The sequence below is a fragment of the Lepidochelys kempii genome, chromosome 1 (assembly GCF_965140285.1).
Source record: "Lepidochelys kempii isolate rLepKem1 chromosome 1, rLepKem1.hap1, whole genome shotgun sequence".
Taxonomy (NCBI): Eukaryota; Metazoa; Chordata; order Testudines; family Cheloniidae; genus Lepidochelys; species Lepidochelys kempii.
Window position 1 is genome coordinate 303076481 of NC_136380.1, and position 22133 is coordinate 303098613.

A 22133-nucleotide genomic window follows, 5' to 3' on the forward strand; every position below is an offset into this window, starting at 1 on the left:
CTAAGTTGTCTCCTCTGCTTGTTAGCTTGATTGCTTTGTTTACTTTATATGTAAATGTACTTTCATTGTCCTGTGCCTGTAATTAAGCCGGTCAGACAGGTAAGTCCACATTCCTTTGTCCAGGCTTGGTGCAGTCACTGCCTCCCAAACACACTTTAAGAACATATTTCCAGCACACACACACAACCCATAGATAATCCCACAATAATTTTCAGGACCAGTGCATCATCAGTTTACATATGATTCCTTCCCTGACACTTTTAGGTACATATTATGACAGCAGAGTGTTGGCCCTCTGCCAATGGGCATTGAGGGGCTCTTAGGGTCACACAGGCCTTAACCAAATAGGGCCCCTTTGTGCTAGGCTCTGTACAAACAAATAGCAAATGACAGCCACTGCCCCAAAGAGCCTGCGGTCTGAAAGACAAATATAACATGTGGATGGAACAAACAAGTCAAGGGAACACATCAAAGAGAGAAATGGGTAACCAACAACAGAGTGTTTTAGCACAGTCTAGCTGTGTGCATAATTTTTAGCCAATCAACAGCAGTATTCATAACTTTTCACCTTGCTTTACTGTTATCAGATGGCAGTTTTCTGTATGCTCTGTTGCTTCTGTATAACTGTCACAGCAGAGCTGGAAGTTTTATTTTTAAAACAAGAGACATTGGTCTTGGGAAAATGTTTTGTTACAATTTATTTCTGTTATCTGTATTCTTTTGGTAGGTAATTAATGTATTTGATGGATGTTACTGCAATGACTGTTGCTTGCTGTATCATCATCAGTGATCTGCTTCATTCTCATTGCCTTAGAGAGCAGATCTGGTCTGTGTTTCAGCCAGAGATCAGCTGTTCATACTTCCCATTTTTAAAACTATACCTTGCTGTTAATGAGATAGTTTCCAACAGTTTTGATAAACTCTAAGTTTTATCAGTAATGAAGGGGTAGTACACACAGTGTAGTAAAATTCAAACAATGGTGACATACAGAAGTGTTCATAAGAACTCTAAGGCTCTGGTACAACCTTTATGCAGTAGTCTGAGTTTAGAGGCTGAGAGCAAAATTGTGCCTCATAAAGGCATAGCCATACAGAGAATGAGAGGAGGAGGTGCATCACCTGAGCAAGAGCAACTTTGTAAGGTATAATGTGCATCTACTTTTACTCTGCTAGTAGAAAAGGTGCTTCCCATGGTGTTAGTGTTGCATCATGCCTCTCTATTCTGCCCAGACATATACCGTCTGCTGGTAATAACTAACTAGCTGTGCTAGCTCAGACCCCTTAACTACAGAGAAATTGGAAGGAGAGGCCCCTTGTTCCCATTCTCTTTTTTAGTGTAGCCATAATTTAGTCCTGAGTAGTCTTCCAGGATATAGAAAACTGAAGTCACTGTTACTCTTTCTATTTTCTAGGATGTATATTGTGTTCGTGCTCTTGTTTGGAACACAATGAAAGAAAAGAAGAAAGCGCTTTTTGATTTAAACTGCAGCCAGAAGCTAAAGCCTTGTCATATTTCCACTTTGATCATAAAGGGAATTATTAAAAATTCTCTTATGGCAACAGGGGATCCACAGTTTTTAGGGAAGAATAAAGATCATGAAAAGGTAAGTGACATCTGGTTTAACTTATCTGTCTCATATTGTGTTTAAAAAAAAAAAAAAAGGACTGTGGCTCAGACATGGGACCGAACTGAGCCGTGGTGAAAGCAGAGGAAGCTCTTTTATTGCTGTCAGTGCTAATTCTGAGGCTGAATTTGGTCCTATATTGTTGACTACTTAAGATAGAGCATTCCCCTTCCCACCTTTCAGTCCTGATTCTGCATCTTCTCTGCAGTATCTACTAATACTTGGTTCTAAAAAACAAACCCTACCAAAAATGAAATGCTCCACAACCCACACACATTCTTTCCCTAGGGAGAAGATGAGAAAACAACATGTGACAGATACTAATCATGTCACTTAATGCATTAGTAGAAGGTGCTCAGATACTGCAACAATGAGCCACGGTGTCAGAACCGACACAGAACAGAACAGGTACATAAAAAGAAAATATATAGTTGCTGCTGAGTGGGATATATTGAATTCTCATTCCTGGCCACGCTCCTTTTCTGGGCAGCACCATCCACTTTTTGAACATACTTTACTTACTATGGTGTTGTAATATGGGGTCTTTGTCTGTTAGTGACCCCTTATGGCAAAATGGGGAGCTACACCAACCTGGCTCCATCCCCCTTATGTCACGACACCCAATTCCATGTTTATCAAGTCCTTGTTATGACTCGACCCCTCCTGACTGCGTTCTCAGTAGTCTCTGTCAGAATGGTCATTATCATCATCATGTTCCTATTACGCTTCTGGTGTTTAGGTTAGTGATGAAGCTCCTCCGCTTCTGTCTGTTTCTGGCAAGTCTTTCAGTCGTTCCCCAGCTGTGCCCCAGGTTTTTCAGCACGGCTTCCACAGCTCTTCGCCATGTTGTTTTCGGGCGGCCTCATTTTCACTTGCCTTCAGGTGTCCATCTTATTGCTACTCTGGTGATGGAATCAGTTTCTATCCGAAGCACATGACCAATCCCTCTCCAACACCTCCTGGCAGTGATGGTGGTCAGATCTTCTTGGCTGCACTGTGTCAATAGATCTTAGTTTGAGATTGTTCTGGGCCAAAAGGTATGGAGGATTTTTCTGAGGCAGGTTGTATGGAACGAAGACAGTTTGGACATGTCATACTTTCTCATTCCCCAGCATTCTGCACTATAAAGGATAACTTGAATGCAGAATTGTTCAAGGTAAATCCTAAATTAGCAGCATCTATCCTGGCCCCCTCTATTTACATCAGTCTGGGAAAGGGAGAAAGTGCCAGATGAGTGGACCAATGGGGTTATAGTGAAGATACCAAAGAAAGGAACTCTCAGCGATTGTAATAACTGGCATGGTATCACACTTTTATCTGTACCAAGCAAAGTATTGTGTAAGATCATAGTCCAGCGTATATCAGAGGCAGTTGATAGCATTCTCAGAAAAGAGCAAGCTGGTTTCCAGAAAGCGTGTGGGTGCACAGACCAGATCTTCACTCAACGAAACATAATAGAACAGTGCTTAGAATGGCAACGGTAACTCTACATAAATTCCATAGACTTTGAGAAGGCTTTTGATAGCATACACAGGACAGCCTATGGTACATTCTGTGGGCATATGAAATTCCTTTCCATATAATCAATGTCAGCAAAAGCTTCTATTCCAACTTTACATGTGGTGTTGATCACAGTGAGCTCAGTTTTGAAGTCAAAACAGGAGTACATCAGGGTGTGTCATGTCTGCAATCCTCTTCAACATTGCCATTGACTAATCGAGTAATGCGGCATACAACAGAAGACATGCCAAGAGGCATTAAAGGGACACTCTTCTCATTCCTTGAATACCTGGCCTTCGCAGATGATGTCGCTCTCCTATCACATACCCTACACCATATACAAGAAAAAACAACTTGACTCAATGCATTCAGCCAGCAAATTGGACTGAAAATCAATTGCAATAAGACAGATATCATGACCTTTAATATTGCCTCACCATCACCAGAGGTACGGATAGAGGATTATGTTCTCACCAATGTAGAAACATTCACATACTTGGGCAGCACCATCAGCCAGGATGGTGGAACAAGCCAGGACATCCGGAACAAAATCAATAAAGCCAGGAACACCTTCAGGAACTTAAATATAGTCTGGAAATTATCAACATACAACACCAAAACCAAACTCAAGATTTATCAGAGCTGCGTACTTTCAGAATGGTAGGGAGTTAGAAATGTCAAGGCTCTAGCAAGGGCTAATCAGCCCTATGTCTCCTGGCTTTAACTTAAGGGCCTTCTCCAAAAGTTACTGGCTGGAATAAGTAGGCTCAGGGTTCAGGCTCAGGGTCCTTGTTTGGAACAGCCAGAACCAGTCCTTCTCAGTCCCTTGCTGTTACCTGAACTGCTTCCTACCTCTCCTCCTCTGTAGGCTTCCTCAGCCTCTTGTCCTGCATCTCCTTCTTTGGAGTGTTGGCTTCTCAGACAGTTTCTCACAGTCTGCTGGAGGGGTTCTCTTTGCAGTCCCACTGCCTCTGTAGCAGCCACCACACCCTCTTACTTTGCAGCCCTCTTGTCCTTACAGCTGCTATGGGACTTAGTCAGGTCTGGCTGAGCAGGCAGGCAGGTGCTTCGTTACTCTTTAGCTGGTGAACCATGATGGGGTGTATAGACCCCGTGACAGGTATCCTTGGCTGACAAGAGGTTACACATTTTTTTACTGCCACAACCATCTCCAAAAGAAGAAGGAAGCCATTGTTGATCCTGTGATGAATGTAGCTCTTCAAAGGAGATTTTTTTCTTTCTTAAATTCTGAAGTTGATAAGAAATCCATGATAATTTGTCAGGATGCATTGGTGTGATGAGCCACTGCATTTTGAACTGATTAAACTCTGGAAAGTTGGGATTTAGAGAGAACGTAAAAGATGAAATGATACTAGGCAAAGGGAGATGAAAACTTGAATATGAGGTTTTTTCCAAGGAGTGGTCAAAATATTTTCTGATGTGGAAGTTGTTTCAGAGGAGATAAGAGGAATACTTACAAACTTAGGAAAGGTGGAAGATAAGAGGACTGAAGATGAATTTAAGTTCCTAAGAACTGGGGGTGAGTCTTAGTTCCTGGCAATAGGACTGAATGTACTATTTGATTTTTGAAGAGGAGGAGTGAAATGATGGAGGGTGTTCTTATAGAGAATTTGTGGGATATAAATATTTGAAATGTTAAATAGAAATAAATTATAATGGAACAAAGAAATGATGAGGTTAATACAGGCTTATAGTAAACAGCCAAAGCAGTAAAAGGGATCTGCAGTTGAATGTTATCTGCATGGAAGTGATATTCAAATTTGAATTCAGAAAACAGTTGAACAATGGAAAGGAGATATTGAAGAGGAGACTAGGAGATGAATACTGGACTACTTAAAAATGGGCGGGGAGGAAAGCATAGAAAATGTAATGTATTTTTTAAAAGCATTGCATTGAAAACAGCTAACATTTTTATATGTAGTGTGACAAAGCTCTGTCCTTGCCTCTGTGGGTCCCGTGTTTCCTGGTGGATTTAGCTAGCCTCAGAGGCTCACTGTGACCCTCCATGTAACCCTTCTTTCTCTAGAGACAAAGGTCACAGTCTACTGAGCCATTTTCATCATAAGCCAGCAAGGGAGGTGGAGAAATTATCCTTCCTTGCACAGTCTCTGTTGTCTCCCAGTCTCAGTGATTAATCAGGGGGCAAAGGTGGGGGGGAGCCCAGGCCCACCCTCTACTCCAGGCTCCAGCCCAGGGACCCTAATAGTATCAGTACCCTATGGTAGCTGACCTTTTAGAAACATTACATGTACAATTCCCTGGGCTACTTCCCCCACAGCAGCCCTCACTTCCTCAAGCTCCACTTCGCCCTTAACTTAGGGCCTCCTTCCTTGTGCCTGATATGGTGTGTACTACTCAGCCTCTCCAACAGCACAGCTTCCTTCCACAGCTCCTGACATGCACACCCAGCTGACTAACTGGGAGGCTTTTAACTAGTTTCAGCCAGCCCTTGATTGGCTTCAGGTGTCCCAATCAACCTAGCATTCTCCCTGCCTTCTGGAAAGTTCTTAATTGGCCCCAGGTGTCTTAATTGACCTGGAGCAGCTTCCATTTCACTTAACCTGGTACCAGGGATTTGTTTAGCCTGGAGCTAATATATCTATCTCCCACTACTTTTCTATAGCCATCTGGCCTTGCCCCGTCACAGTAGACTTACATTTACTGAGCATGATATGTGCAACGTAACTTATTTAGCAAAATAGCATTAAAGGAATGTTAAAGATATGCTCAAGCCCACAAAGTAAAGGAAATGATCTGTTAAGTATCAAATATGTCAGTTCCATCACAGCATACCACATTAAGAGAAAGTGCTCTTATTTGATTTGATAGTTGAGGATTAATCCTCTGCTGATTCCCCCTCTCCCCCCACCATTTCTTTAGTGTTCTTAGAGTAGAACCATAGTTTTCTTTCAATACAATTTGTACTAGGTGTCAATTCTTTGAATGATGCAGTGTGTGAATCTGTTTGTTTTAGTTTAGAAATTAAAGTTGGGTCTGTATACAAATAACAGGATAACATTTTCAGAAGTGCCTTAGACACTTATATGCAGTGTTGTTATAGCTGTATTGTTCCTACAGTATTGCCAACGTCAAGAGATCAAAAATCACGAGTCAGACTCCCCAAAATCATGAGATTGGCCTAAAAATCATGACATTTTTAAAAAAGGATGATATTGTGTTTTTTAGGTCAGTCTCTTGATTTTTGAACTCCCCCTGCCCATCCCCAGGGCACGTGCATGTGACAGTTAGTGTTGCCCACTCTCTCACATGTACTGGATAAGATGATTTTTGGCTCCTGTTGCAGGAGCGCTCCCTTCCCCTCCCCATATCTGCCCATCTCCTGCTCAGCAATTAGTCCTGTCTCCCAGTCCCCCATTAATTCTCTTCCCACCCAACCCCCCTTAATTCAGCCCCCGCCAGTTCAGTCCCCCAGTTCTCATCATCACCACCCCATCAGTTCAGCCCGCCTACCCCATCGACCCCCACAGCCCTCAGTTCACCCTCCCAGCACTCACCTCATCTGCTCGGAACCTGACATCAATACAGCCTCCCCACTCCATCAGCTTTTACCTCTCTGCAGCCCTCTTTAGGGTTCTTCACCTTCCCCATGCCTGGGAGAGGGGACTCCACATGCGCTGCAGTGGAGCAGTAAGTAAGAACTGAGGAGGCGGTGGGTCGGCAGGGACCTATATTCACCGCCATGAAGGCGCCACTCCAGGGGATTCCACAGCCAACCCGACAGGTGCTGCTAGGGGAAAATCCTTCTGACACTGTGCATGCAGCACACACACACCTAATTGGAATCGACATGAGCAAGCACTGGTAGAAGAATGTGGTTTCTCCTTCCAAAGTACTTTGAAAGACAATGAGAATTCATTTACATATCAGATAAACAAAGCTATCAAAAAGAAAAGGAGTACTTGTGGCACCTTAGAGACTAACCAATTTATTAGAGCATAAGCTTTCGTGAGCTACAGCTCACTTCATCAGATGCATATCGTGGGAACTGCAGCAGACTTTATATATACACAGAGAATATGAACCAATACCTCCTCCCACCCCACTGTCCTGCTGGTAATAGCTTATCTAAAGTGATCATCAGGTGGGCCATTTCCAGCATAAATCCAGGTTTTCTCACCCTCCACCCCCCCACACAAATTCACTCTCCTGCTGGTGATAGCCCATCCAAAGTGACAACTCTTTACACAATGTGCATGACAATCAAGTTGGGCTATTTCCTGCACAAATCCAGGTTTTCTCACATCCCCCCCACCCCCATACACACACAAACTCACTCTCCTGCTGGTAATAGCTCATCCAAACTGACCACTCTTCAAGTTTAAATCCAAGTTAAACCAGAACATCTGGGGGGGGGGGGGTAGGAAAAAACAAGAGGAAACAGGCTACCTTGCATAATGACTTAGCCACTCCAAGTCTCTATTTAAGCCTAAATTAATAGTATCCAATTTGCAAATGAATTCCAATTCAGCAGTTTCTCGCTGGAGTCTGGATTTGAAGTTTTTTTGTTTTAAGATAGCGACCTTCATGTCTGTGATTGCGTGACCAGAGAGATTGAAGTGTTCTCCGACTGGTTTATGAATGTTATAATTCTTGACATCTGATTTGTGTCCATTTATTCTTTTACGTAGAGACTGTCCAGTTTGACCAATGTACATGGCAGAGGGGCATTGCTGGCACATGATGGCATATATCACATTGGTGGATGTGCAGGTGAACGAGCCTCTGATAGTGTGGCTGATGTTATTAGGCCCTGTGATGGTGTCCCCTGAATAGATATGTGGGCACAATTGGCAACGGGCTTTGTTGCAAGGATAAGTTCCTGGGTTAGTGGTTCTGTTGTGTGGTATGTGGTTGTTGGTGAGTATTTGCTTCAGGTTGCGGGGCTGTCTGTAGGCAAGGACTGGCCTGTCTCCCAAGATTTGTGAGAGTGTTGGGTCATCCTTTAGGATAGGTTGTAGATCCTTAATAATGCATTGGAGGGGTTTTAGTTGGGGGCTGAAGGTGACGGCTAGTGGCGTTCTGTTATTTTCTTTGTTAGGCCTGTCCTGTAGTAGGTAACTTCTGGGAACTCTTCTGGCTCTATCAATCTGTTTCTTTACTTCTGCAGGTGGGTATTGTAGTTGTAAGAAAGCTTGACAGAGATCTTGTAGGTGTTTGTCTCTGTCTGAGGGGTTGGAGCAAATGCGGTTGTATCGCAGAGCTTGGCTGTAGACGATGGATCATGTGGTGTGGTCAGGGTGAAAGCTGGAGGCATGCAGGTAGGAATAGCGGTCAGTAGGTTTCCGGTATAGGATGGTGTTTATGTGACCATTGTTTATTAGCACTGTAGTGTCCAGGAAGTGGATCTCTTGTGTGGACTGGACCAGGCTGAGGTTGGTGGTGGGATGGAAATTGTTGAAATCATGGTGGAATTCCTCAAGGGCTTCTTTTCCATGGGTCCAGATGATGAAGATGTCATCAATATAGCGCAAGTAGAGTAGGGGCTTTAGGGGACGAGAGCTGAGGAAACATTGTTCTAAATCAGCCATAAAAATGTTGGCATACTGTGGGGCCATGCGGGTACCCATAGCAGTGCCGCTGATCTGAAGGTATACATTGTCCCCAAATGTGAAGTAGTTATGGGTAAGGACAAAGTCACAAAGTTCAGCCACCAGGTTAGCCGTGACATTATCGGGGATAGTGTTCTTGACGGCTTGTAGTCCATCTTTGTGTGGAATGTTGGTGTAGAGGGCTTCTACATCCATAGTGGCCAGGATGGTGTTATCAGGAAGATCACCGATGGATTGAAGTTTCCTCAGGAAGTCAGTAGTGTCTCGAAGGTAGCTGGGAGTGCTGGTAGCGTAGGGCCTGAGGAGGGAGTCTACATAGCCAGACAATCCTGCTGTCAGGATGCCAATGCCTGAGATGATGGGGCGCCCAGGATTTCCAGGTTTATGGATCTTGGGTAGTAGATAGAACTATACAACCTATCCTAAAGGATGACCCAACACTCTCACAAATCTTGGGAGACAGGCCAGTCCTTGCCTACAGACAGCCCCGCAACCTGAAGCAAATACTCACCAACAACCACATACCACACAACAGAACCACTAACCCAGGAACTTATCCTTGCAACAAAGCCCGTTGCCAATTGTGCCCACATATCTATTCAGGGGACACCATCACAGGGCCTAATAACATCAGCCACACTATCAGAGGCTCGTTCACCTGCACATCCACCAATGTGATATATGCCATCATGTGCCAGCAATGCCCCTCTGCCATGTACATTGGTCAAACTGGACAGTCTCTACGTAAAAGAATAAATGGACACAAATCAGATGTCAAGAATTATAACATTCATAAACCAGTCGGAGAACACTTCAATCTCTCTGGTCACGCAATCACAGACATGAAGGTCGCTATCTTAAAACAAAAAAACTTCAAATCCAGACTCCAGCGAGAAACTGCTGAATTGGAATTCATTTGCAAATTGGATACTATTAATTTAGGCTTAAATAGAGACTTGGAGTGGCTAAGTCATTATGCAAGGTAGCCTGTTTCCTCTTGTTTTTTCCTACCCCCCCCCACAGATGTTCTGGTTTAACTTGGATTTAAACTTGAAGAGTGGTCAGTTTGGATGAGCTATTACCAGCAGGAGAGTGAGTTTGTGTGTGTATGGGGGTGGGGGGGATGTGAGAAAACCTGGATTTGTGCAGGAAATAGCCCAACTTGATTGTCATGCACATTGTGTAAAGAGTTGTCACTTTGGATGGGCTATCACCAGCAGGAGAGTGAATTTGTGTGGGGGGGGTGGAGGGTGAGAAAACCTGGATTTATGCTGGAAATGGCCCACCTGATGATCACTTTAGATAAGCTATTACCAGCAGGACAGTGGGGTGGGAGGAGGTATTGGTTCATATTCTCTGTGTATATATAAAGTCTGCTGCAGTTCCCACGATATGCATCTGATGAAGTGAGCTGTAGCTCACGAAAGCTTATGCTCTAATAAATTGGTTAGTCTCTAAGGTGCCACAAGTACTCCTTTTCTTTTTGATAGCTTTGTTTATCTGATATGTAAATGAATTCTCATTGTCTTTCAAAGTACTTTGGAAGGAGAAACCACATTCTTCTACCAGTGCTTGCTCATGTCGATTCCAATTAGGTGTGTGTGTGCTGCATGCACAGTGTCAGAAGGATTTTCCCCTAGCAGCACCTGTCGGGTTGGCTGTGGAATCCCCTGGAGTGGCGCCTTCATGGCGGTGAATATAGGTCCCTGCCGACCCACCGCCTCCTCAGTTCTTACTTACTGCCAGTGACGGTCGTTGGAACTGCAGTTGCTTGCTCTCGCAAGTGCTCCCCTAATTTGTAGTCTTAGCTTAGTTTTTGTAAATATCTAAAGTTCTTAGTTAGTAGTGTTAATTGTCAGTTGTTGTAGGAGTGGGGGCTTTCCCCCACTCCAAATTACTGTTCCCCTTTGGAGTTCGGGGCACGCCTCGATCCCAAGAGTTTGAGCCCTGCGGAACCTTCACGACTCTTGTCTCAAGTGTCTCGGGGAGGTGCACCAAACAGACCAGTGCAAGACCTGCAAAGGGTTCTGTCCAAGGATGAAGAAGGACCTCAGGCTCAAACAGATCCTGTTGGAGACAACCCTTCATCCTCAACCATCCCGAGGCCGGCAGGACCCGGCACTGAGCTCCTCCATGCAGAGTGCCCTGGCCTCCATGCATGAGACGGTGCCAGGGAAGGACTCTGGCCATAGAGACACTCAGCACCGATGCTCCACAGCACTGAAGGCAGCATGGCACTGCTCTCATTCCCTGGTGCCGCATATGCATCAAACAAAGACAAACGGGGTGCTTGCCCACGCTGAGAGCTGCCACATAGGATAGTGCTGCTGGAGTGTGTGCTACGCAGGAGCACCCGGCACCGACAGCACAGGAGTCGGCACCATCAACTTTGGCCCTGCAAGGGGGGCCGTTGAGTCTGGTGCCAGTGAATTCTCCTGAGCCTGAGTGCCAGGTAGAGGACCTAGAACTCCCCTCCAACCCAGACACTTTTGAGGCCACTCAGGACTTGATTGCCATGACGGCTCCACAGTACCCTGCCAATCGAAATAGACCTCTGGCGCTGCAGTGATGATGAGATCACCATCCCCCAGGCTTTGCTCCCTGTGGCACCGCTTCGCACAGCACCAGTCTCCATCTCCATCTCTGTAGCGCTGGTCCCCAACTCTGTCTCTGTGGCACTGTGCCCTGGTGCTACTGCGGCACCGTCCCAGCAGCACCATTCCCTGGCACCGGCCATGTGGCATGGCTCTCCATCACGGCACCACTCTCCGGCACCACACTCACGGCACCCATCCATGGCACTGCTCTGCTTGGCACCGGTGTGGTCTTCGCACTCCAGATCCACATCGTTGGACTCGGAGGCGGAGTCCTACTACTCACGGCGCAGCCGACGCAGGTTGGACCGTCACAGGAGGCAGGAGATGGGGGTGGTACCATGGCAAGTGCAGTGGCAGGGGCTTGTGCAGTGGGCTTTTTGGACACTTTGGGCCTATCACCAAGCCCAGGGCACTTACTCCAGGGGCTCGCACTCGGTGGAATCAGAACTGTGAGTGCCCCCAGCAGCTGCAAGTTGTCCCACTCCTTGAGGTTGAGAGACAACATCAGTGTGGGCTAAACAGATGCATCCAGATCCTGACCTGTCACCGGCACCGAGGCTGCAGTCAGCGCCAAGGACCACGTACCAAGCAAGACGCTTCCAGGGATCCGGAGGTCCAGGAATACCCTGTGCCTCCTCTGGCCTCATTGGCATCCTCCCCAGACAAAGTGGTGGCAGGGACTTCCTCCTCCAGACTGCCCCCGATTGACAGTCGAGTGCACCAGGACCTGCTGTGCAGGGTGGCTTGCAAGATGGGGCTGCAGGCTGGGGAGGTAGTTGAGCCAGAGGATCCAATGGTGGACATCCTGGCCCCAGAGAGGCCATCAAGGGTGACTTTGCCCCTCATTAAAACAATCCAAGCCACCACTAAAACTCTGTGGCAGACCCTGCCTCCATTTCCCTGACTGCAAAAGGAGTGGAAAGAAAGTACTTCTTCCCCTTTCAGGGGTACAAGTACTTGTTTACTCACCCGCAGCCCTGCTTGTTGGTGGTGGCCGCAGTGAATGAGCGAGAGAGGCAGGGTCACCAGGGTCCAACCCCAAAGTCCAAGGACTCTAAAAAGCTGGACCTCTTTGGCTGGAAAGTCTGCTTGATTGGGGGGGCTCCAGCTCAGGATCGCCAACCAACAGGCAATCCTGAGTAGGTACAATTTCAATTCATGGAACTCCATGTTGAAATTCAAGGAGCTAATACCTATGGAGTCCAGGGCGGAGTTTGGGGCCATAGTGGATGAGGGCAAGGCAGTGGCATGGACCTCTTTACAGGCCTCACTGGACGCTGCGGACTCGGCTGCACCCACCCTGTCCTCAGGCATTGCCACGAGGAGAAGCTCATGGCTTCAGGCGTCGGGGCTTTCCCCAGAGATGCAATAGACACTGCAGGACCTGCTATTTGATGGCACAGGTCTTTTTACGGAGCAAACAGACTCCAAGCTACACAGCCTAAAGGATTTGCAGGCTACACTAAAATCATTGGGCGTGCATACCCCTGCTATCCAACACAAATACTTTAAGCCGCAGACCACACAGCACTTCTGTCCTCCCCTGCGCAGGCGGGACTTTTCAAGGAAGCGTGGCAGGAATGGCTGGTGTAAGCTTTCCCAGCCTCCACCCGGCCAAGGCCCAGCGCAGTCTTCATCAGGCTGTAAGCAGGCCTTTTGAAGATGCGCCCAAGGACAGAACACCAGTCGACGTACTGGATCCTCATCCCTGTTTCCTGAACTGTCTGTCCCACTTTTACTGTGCTTGGTCCCAGATAACATCAGATCACTGGGTCCTTTGCACAGTAGAAGTGGGATATTCTCTTCAATTCTGCTCCTCCCCTCTCTCCCACCACCCTTCCCTGTCCCTCTTCAGGGACCGTTCTCATGAGCATCTCCTTATACAGGAGGTCCCAAACGCTCTTCACTGCACTGGCAGTGCAGGAGGTTCCTCAGGAGCTAAGGGGCAAGGGATTCTACTCCCGTTATTTCCTAATCCCCAGAGCCAAGGGGGGTCTCAGACCCATCCTTGACCTGCGAGGCCTCAGCAACTTCATGAAGAAGCTGAAGTTCTGCATGGTCTTCCTAAGTACGATTATCCCCTCTCTGGATCCGGGAGATTGATACGCCGCCCTTGACTTCAAGGATGTGTACTTCCACATCTTGATATGTCCTGCCCACAGAAGTTTCTTCAGTTTCGTGGTCAACCACAACCATTATCAATTCAAGGTCCTCCCCTGTTTACAGCCCCATAAGTGTTCACCAAGTGCATGTTGGTCGTGGCTGCCTTCCTCCACTGGAGGCAAGTGCAGGTATACCCCCATACCTTGATGACTGGCAGTGCAGGGAGCATTCTAGGGGCCAAGTGGAGGCACAAGTCAACTGTCCGGGCCGCAACAGTCTGGACACAGTGGTCACCCTTCTGGTGCAGGTTATTGAGTCTCTACATACTCTACATTTCCGCAGGAGGTATGCGGGAGTGTCCCCTTCAACAAGCCCCAGCCCTCTCTGTCTCTGGTAACAGATGTGTCGGCGCTGGGATGGGGTGCTCACCAGGGAGAACTACAGGTGCAAGTCTCTGGTCACAAGACGAGCTCTCAGTCCACATCAACGTCAAGTAGGTGAGGGTGGTCCGACAAGCGTATCAAACCTTCCAAGCCCTGTTGCATGGTGGTCATGACGGACAACACAACTGCCATGTTTTACATAAACAAGCAGGGAGGGGCTCGTTCCTCTCGCCTATGTCGGGAAGCCCTCAACCTGTGGGACTTCTGCATAGCCCACTTTATTCACCTGGAAGCGTTTTACCTCCCATGGTCTCAGAATGAGTTGGCGGACTACCTCAGCAGATCCTTCCACAATCACAAGTGGTCCATCTGCTTGGATGTAATACACAGCATTTCCCGGGTGTGGGGAGTTCCCCAGATCAACCTGTTTGCCACAAGGAGCAACAGAAAGTGCCCTCAATTCTGCTCTTTCCGGAATCACAGTCCGGGCTCCCTTGCAGACGTGTTTCTCCTCCCCTGGACGGACCCCCTGTAGTACGTGTTCCCACCATTTCCACTCATCCACAAGGTTCTGCTCAAGATCTGCAGGGACAAGGTGGCGGTCATACTGGTAGCACCGGCATGGCCTCACCAGCACTGGTACACCATGCTCTTCGAGCTGTCGGCGGATGCCCTAATCACATTGTCCCTGGTCCCAGACTTCATCACCCAAGACCACAGTCGCCTTCACCATCCCGATCTTGAGTCTTCATGGCTAAACCCTATGGAGCTCATGTGCTCGGAGTCTGTTAGGGAGGTCTTACTTGGTAGCAGGAAACCTTCCACCAGGGCTACCTACCTGGCCAAGTGGAAAAGATTTGCAATCTGGTGATTTCAGGGTCACGCTCCTCCAATGCAGGCGTCCATACTGCTTATCCTGGACTACCTACTGCACTTAAAACAGCAGGGCCTAGCGGCATCATCCATCAAAGTACACCTGGCAGCCACCTCTGCCTTCCACCCGGGAGCGGGTGGGTGTTCTGTCTTCACCAACCCGATGGTTAGCCATTTCCTGAAGGGTCTAGACAGGCTATACCCCCAGATCAGACAGCCAATCCCGGTGTGGGACCTCAACCTGGTCCTTTCCAGACTAATGGGGCCCTCATTTGAACCCCTGGCGACTTGTTCGCTGCTTTACCCATCATGGAAGGTGGCCTTCCTAGTCACCATTACTTCAGCAAGGAGGGTGTCGGAGCTTAAAGCCCTCCCCTCCAAGCCTCCTTACACCATTTTCTATAAGAACCAGGTGCAGCTTAGGCCTCACCCGGCTTTTCTCCAAAAGATTGTATCTCAATTCCACTCCATCCAGGACATTTTTCTGCCTGTCTTTTACCCGAAGCCTCACACAGATAGCCAAGAACAAAGGGTATACTCCCTGGATTTTCAATAAGCGCTGGCCTTTTACATTGAATGCACAAAGCCATTGCGTAAGTTGAACCAGCTGTTCGTGGCAGTCGCAGACTGGATGAAAGGACTCCCGGTCTTGTTGCAGAGGGTCTCATTGTGGATCACGTCCTGTATCCGGGCATGCTATGATTTAGCCAAAGTACTGGCCCCACACTACCGATACATTCCACAAGAGCACAGGCCTCCTTGGAGGTGTTCCTGGCACAGGTCCCAACACAGAAGATCTACAGGGCGGTGATGTGGTCACAGTTCTATCTCTCGTTACGCAATTACCCAGCATGCCAGAGACGATGCACCATTTGGCAGAGCGGTGCTCCAGTCAGCAATTCCATGAACTCCAACCCCACCTCCTGGGTAGGGCTTGTGAGTCACTTAATTGGAATCAACATGAGCAAGCACTCATTTACTTACCTTCTCGTAACTGTTCTTCGAGATGTTTTGCTCATGTCCATTCCAAACCCACCCACCTCAACCTCTGTTGGAGTAACCGGCAAGAAGGAACTGAGGAGGCAGTGGGTTGGCAGGGACCTATATTCACCGCCATGAAGGCTCCACTCCAGGGGGCTCCACGGCCGACCTGATGGGTGCTGTTAGGGGAAAAACCTTCCGATGACTGTGCACGCAGTGCGCGCACACCTAATTGGAATGGACATGAGCAACACATCTCGAAGAACAACAGTTACAAGAAGGGAGTAACCATTTTTTCCTTTGTTTAGGGTGAGGTAACTCCTGTTTGACTGCAAACACAAAAACACTGACACTTGAGTTCTCTCACGAGATCATGAGTGAGACTTAATTTTACTCAGAAATTGCCACTCTCACGTTCAGTTCTTGAGAGTTGGTATGTCTGCTCCCAGGATACTGGAGAGACAAGGTGGGGAAATATCTTTTATTGGACCAACTTCTGTTTGGGAGAAAGGCAAGCTTTTGAGCTTGGACAGAGCTCTTCTTCAGGTCTGGGAAAGGTACTCAGGGCTTGTCTACACTTAAAAGCCTGCAGCAGCACAGCTGCATTGGTGCAGCTGCACCACAGTAGCACTCCCTTCAGTGTAGGTACTCCATCTCCCCAAGAGAGGGTAGCTATGTTAACAGGAGAAGCCCTGCCATCGACATAGCGCTGGCTACACTGGGAGTTAGGTTGGTATAACTGAGTGACACAGGAGTGTTGATTTTCCACACCCCTAAGTTACGAAGTTATACTGACATAAGTTGCTAGTGTAGACCAAGCCTCAAAGTGTTGCACCTAAATACAAGATGGAACAGATTGTTTAACATAAGTAGAAGCAAAGTGGCCTGTTTACACTCCTCCAGTCATAGGGAGGAAAGGAAGGGGGCAGGGGAAGCAGCTGGGGGATTGTTAGATTGTTGTAATGAGCCATAAATCGGTCTCTAACCCACTAACAATGGCCCCAACTGCTTTCCCACCCCCTTCCTTTCCTCCCTATGACTGGAGGGGTGCTAACGGGTCACTTCACCTTGAATGTTCCCTGGAAATGTGTGTTAGCTACTTACGTTAAACAGTTTTCCTAACCCCTGAGCGACACAGTTATGCCAACCTAAATCTCAGTGAAGACAGCACTGTGTTGAAAGAGTTTCTCCCATCGATCCAGTGGCTGCTTCTTGGGGAGGTGGATTACCTACGCTGATGGGAGAAGCGGCATAGGTAGCATCTTCATGGAAGTGCTACAGCGGTGCAGCTGCAGTCCTAAAGCAGGACTACATTTAAAACAGTGCCTCGGCGCAGCTGCACTGATGCAACTGTGCCACTGTAGTGCTTAAGTGAAGACGCTCCTATGCCAAGAAACAGCTGCTGCTGCATTTAGTTCCTTAAGTTTAGATGATCCAGGACTGTGGACCCACTTGAGCAGTAGCCTGAGGGACTTCCTTGTATGGCATGGGCCACAGCAAGTGAAAAACTTCATGTTCTCCAAAGACAATGAAAATAGAAGTTGCCATCCAACACATTACTGGCGTGAAATCCCCAATGGTGATGAAGTGGAGAGGCCCTGGCTTATGTACTCAAAACCCCAGAATGCTGCATACTGTTTTTGTTGCAAACTCTTCCAGTCTAATGTTCCGTCCACACTGAGTTCTACAGGAAGAAAGGACAGGAAAAATCTGGCTAGAAATCTGGCATGCCATGAGAAGGCAGCAAATCACCAGAGAGCATTCCATAGGTGGAAAGAGCTTGAGATGAGACTAAGGTTAAAGGCCACCATAGATGATCAGCATCAAGAGAAGATTGTGCATCGAGTCTCTTCACTGCAAACTGTTCTGAAAAGGCTCATTGCCATTGTGAGAATGCTTGCTACCCAAAACCTAGCACTGTGTGGCACTTCAGATCAGCTGTATGTGCCAAACAAAGGAAACTTCCTTAAAATTGTGGAGCTGATGGCTGTGTTTGATACTGCACTCCAGGAGCATCTAAGAAGAGTCACCACCCAAGAAATGTACACACACCACTACCTTGGAAAAACAATTAAAAATGTGATCACACAGTTACTGGCAACAAAAGTCAAACGGAAGATTGTGGCAGATCTGAAGTCAGCAAGATATTACTCTGTTATTCTGGACTGCACACCTGAAATCAGCTATACGGAACAGATTACTGGTACGTTTTGTAACAACAACAGAACTTAGTGAAAATGTCCCTGCAGTGGAGACTGTCAGAGAGCATTTTCTAGAATTTACTGACATTGATGATACTACAGGAACTGGTATGACAAATGTGCTTCTTAAAAAGCTGGAAGATATGGGAATTGTGATAGCTGACATGAGAGGTCAGGGCTAGGATAATGGTGCCAACATGAGAGGAAAGAACAGAGGAGTGCAGACACAGATCTGAGAATTAAATCCTCCAGCTTTTTTTGTCCCATGCAGTTCTCATTCATTGAACGTGGTGGTCAGTGATGCAGCATCAGCTTCTAGTGAGGCTGCTGAATTTTTTAATGCAATTCAAATCATCTTATGTATTTTTCTCTGCATCAACTCATCGATGGCAAATTTTGAAGCAACATCTGGGAACATCCTCTTTGACACTGAAACCACTGAGTGCCACACGATAGGAAAGTCGAGTGGAGGCGATAGAGCCTATCAAACACCAGATTGGGAAGATAGATGATGCCATAGTTGCCAACATGGAGGATAATGCTATGACAGGAACTGTTCATGGGAGAACAGTGGCAGAGGGAAATGGAATCATCAGAAACATACATAACTTCAAATTTCTGTGTGGCTTAGTGTTGTGGCATGACATACTGTTTGAAATAAATGTTGTAAGCAAGAGACTCCAAGGTGTTGACCTTGATATATCTGGAGCAATGGAACAACTGGACAAAGCAAAGTCATACCTACAGTCTTACCGGTCAGAAGACGGATTTCAAAACGTTCTGAAGAGTGCACAGAAGTTGGCAGAGGAACTTCACACTGAAGCTATTTTCCCACCCATTCAAGAATACAAGAGTCACCGAAGAAGAAGACATTTTGATTACGAGGCGCAGGATAATCCCATAAGAGGTCCCAAACAACAATTCAAAGTTGAATTATTTAACCAGGTGCTAGATTGTGCAATACAGTCAGTTGAAGAACGTTTCATGCAGCTCAAGGAACACAGCAGTATATTTGGGATGTTGTATGATATTCCAAAACTCCTCACTATACCTGAAGAAGACCTACACCAGCAATGCAGGGCACTAGAGACAGCGTTGACACATGATGACATGCACGATATTGATGCGAGTGATTTAAGTGATGAACTGAAAGCCCTTTCAAGATACATTTCAGCAGGATCAACTCCAAAGGCTGTTCTGGAATATATGTGCACACATAAGATGACCACCCTCTTCCCAAATGCTTTTGTTGCTTTGCACATGCTTCTAACACTTCCTGTAACAGTTGCCAGTGGAGAACGCAGCTTCTCCAAGCTGAAGTTAATAAAAACACACCTACGCTCCACAATGACACAGGAGAGGCTGGTCAGCCTTGCACCATCTCAATAAAGCATGAGCTGGCCCAGACTGTGGACCTTCAGGAAACAGTTCAAATCTTTGCAACCAAGAAGGCATGGAAAGCACCACTTTGATTATTCAAACAGATAAAATGCCAGTGTTTACTATGCAGACAAGAAAAGTTACATTTGCTGTTCAGGTGTTTGAAAGTTAGTGTTACTTACAATTTTTGAACAAGGCATTTTAAGTTGTTAGTTCTCCTTTATTTGGGTAGGTAGCAGAGCAGTACCATGAGAGGAGTAAAACAGGAAGAAGGCAGAATTGAGACCTTTCAAAGTTTTGGCACAAGCAAGGGAGCATGGGGGCATCATTTGAGCTCCCCGCCTCAGGTGCCAAAATGTTGTGGGCTGGCCCTGGATTGCTGTGTGGGAGCTTGCAATGCCACATTGCTACTGATCAGTTGGGAATCAATTTGAAGTTGGGAAATCCACCATGGAGATTGCTGTGATGCAAGTGTGCAGGGCCATTAATCACCTCCTGCTACAAAGGACTGTGACTCTGGGCAATGTGCATGATATAGTGGATGGTTTTGCAGCAGTGGGGTTCCTAAAGTGCAGTGGGGCAATAGATGGCATGCATATCCCTATTTTGGCACTTGACCACCGTGCTTCAAAGTAAATCAACAGAAAAGGCTACTTTTCTATGGTATTGCAAGCACTTGTGGATCACTGGGGATCTTTTACCACCATCGATGTGGGCTGGTAAAGGAAGGTACGTGACATGCACATCTTTAGAAACACAGCTTTGTTCAGAAAGCTGCAAGCAGGGACTTCCTTTCCAGACCAGAGTATTACCACTGGGGATGTTGAAATGCCAATAGTGATTCTGGGAGACCCAGCCTACACCTTACTTCTGTAGCATACACCAGCCACCTTGATAGCACCAGGGAACACTTCAACTACAGGCTCAGCAGATACATTATGACAATTGAATATGCTGTTGGCTGTTTGAGTGGCCGCTGGCACTGTCTACTCATGAAATTGAACCTCAATGAAAAAAATATCCCAGTGATTATAGCTGCCTGCTGTGTCCTTCATAATATCTGTGAAGCAAAGGGAGAAAAATGTCTGCCAGGGAGGAGGTGGAACGGCTGTCTGCTGATTTTGAGCAGCTGGATACCAGGGTTATAGGAAGAGCTCAACGTGAAGCTATTCGGCTCACGGAGGGTTTGAAAGACCAATTTAATAGTGAGTTATGGTAATATGTGTTGCTATAGTGTGCCTGGCATTGCTTTTTTGTGCCCCTGTATAAACCTTGTAATGAGTGCTGTGTGTGTAGCAATATAACATTATAAATGCACCTATTGCTATTATCTGTGAACGATGTCAGCCTCAGCCAGCATATGTTGTGAGCTAATAAAGATGAATTAAGTTTCCATAAATAGACTATTATTCCAAACCTATGCAAACAGACACATTTATAACTGAATGGAACTTTATAAATACAGGGGAAAGAACAGTCATTTCCATTTCCCATACATATACACCATCTGCATCTTTCATTGGTCCCTGTATGTGCAGCTGTGATTGCCTGTACTGTCCCCCAGGGTGAAATGGTAGCTGGTAGGGGTAATGTAGTGGCCCTCCATGCCACGTGGAACGGGCTTCAGAGGGAGGTGAGCACGGGTCTGTTGAACCTGAAAGCCATCAAGAGTCTGCAACATATTTGTTTGCTGCTTGAGAAGCAGTAATATCTCCTGGTACATGTCTCTCTCCTTTCCCTGTGCCTTTCCCCTCTCCGCTTTATCCCTGCCCCTACTGTCAGCATGAGTGATCCTCCAAGCCCTGTGCTTAGTATTTGAAGCAGCAGAGGCTTGCAAGATATCTTTGAATTTGTCATCCCCCTCCTCTTTATCTGGCTGAGTTGCTCTGCCATTGTGGATAGTGAGACCCTCAAGGCCACATTTCTGGCTGGAAAAGGTACAATGCACAGAGGTACTATTCACAAGATAAATGGCAACTTAGTATACTGAACTCACTCCCCTTGACCCCCACAATTTGCAAGCAGTATATTCTCACCTCTCGTTGGGATTCATAGAGCATGGTGGCAGTCCCAGCAGTGGTAGGTATGGAGGATTCATGGGACATCCAAGTGCACATAAACAAACCGTTCTGCGTGGCCTTCTCTGCCTAACTGTACAGGGGAATGGGAAGCAGATCGCACCTCTACGTCTTTTGGTTATTTCACTACATCTTCTAGCATAAGTAAAAAAGAGTAAATAAACAGATGTGTCCCTGCAATTTCCAAGCAAATTGCGTACTTACCAGAGGTTCCTTCCCCTGCTTCAGGCTCATCTGTGCTGGATTGGAGGGACTGGCTGGACTGTCCAGAGTCAAAAACAGTTCCTGGCTTGCTGTGCCACTGGATCCCCTCGGTCACCTGTCCCCCATACGCCTCCTCTTCATCACTGTTCATGGGGGAGGGGTGGCTGTGACTCCTGCTCCCCCAAAGTATTCATGGGGCTTTGGGTCTCCGCCAAGGATGGCATGCAGCTCTTTGTAAAAGTGGCATGTGTGAGGTTTTGCACCAGAGCAAGTGTCAGCCTCCCTTGCCTTCTGGTACACCTGCCGCAGCAACTTGGCTTTCACGTGGCACTGCTACAGGTTCCTCTTGTTTCCTTTCTCCTCCGTTCCCTGAGCGACCTGCTGGGAGATATCAGTGTTTCTACAGCTGTAGCGGAGCTGTGCCTGCACAGCCTCTTCTCCCCACAGATCCAGGAGATCCACCACCACCTGTGTACTCCACTCAGGAGTGTGTCTGCAGCATGGAGCTGGCATGGTCAGCTGGGCAGTTGCTACGCATGCTTGACAGTTGCTAGGTGAGCTCTCCACACTGGGCAAACAGGAGATGGGATTTCAGAATTCGTAGGCCTTTAAAGGGA

The 22133-nt window shown here is 47.0% G+C and overlaps 1 protein-coding gene across 3 annotated transcripts in view; it reads left to right on the forward strand.

Annotated features, from left to right (window-relative positions):
- Positions 1 to 22133, forward strand: part of LOC140905226 (uncharacterized) — a 78892-nt gene that overhangs the window by 22836 nt on the left and 33923 nt on the right. For all 3 annotated transcript variants that reach the window (XM_078851143.1, XM_073328117.1, XM_073328115.2), the window contains one exon: positions 1413 to 1604. In XM_078851143.1, the coding sequence (XP_078707269.1) occupies positions 1413 to 1604 (192 nt within the window). The remainder of the gene's footprint in view (positions 1 to 1412; positions 1605 to 22133) is intronic.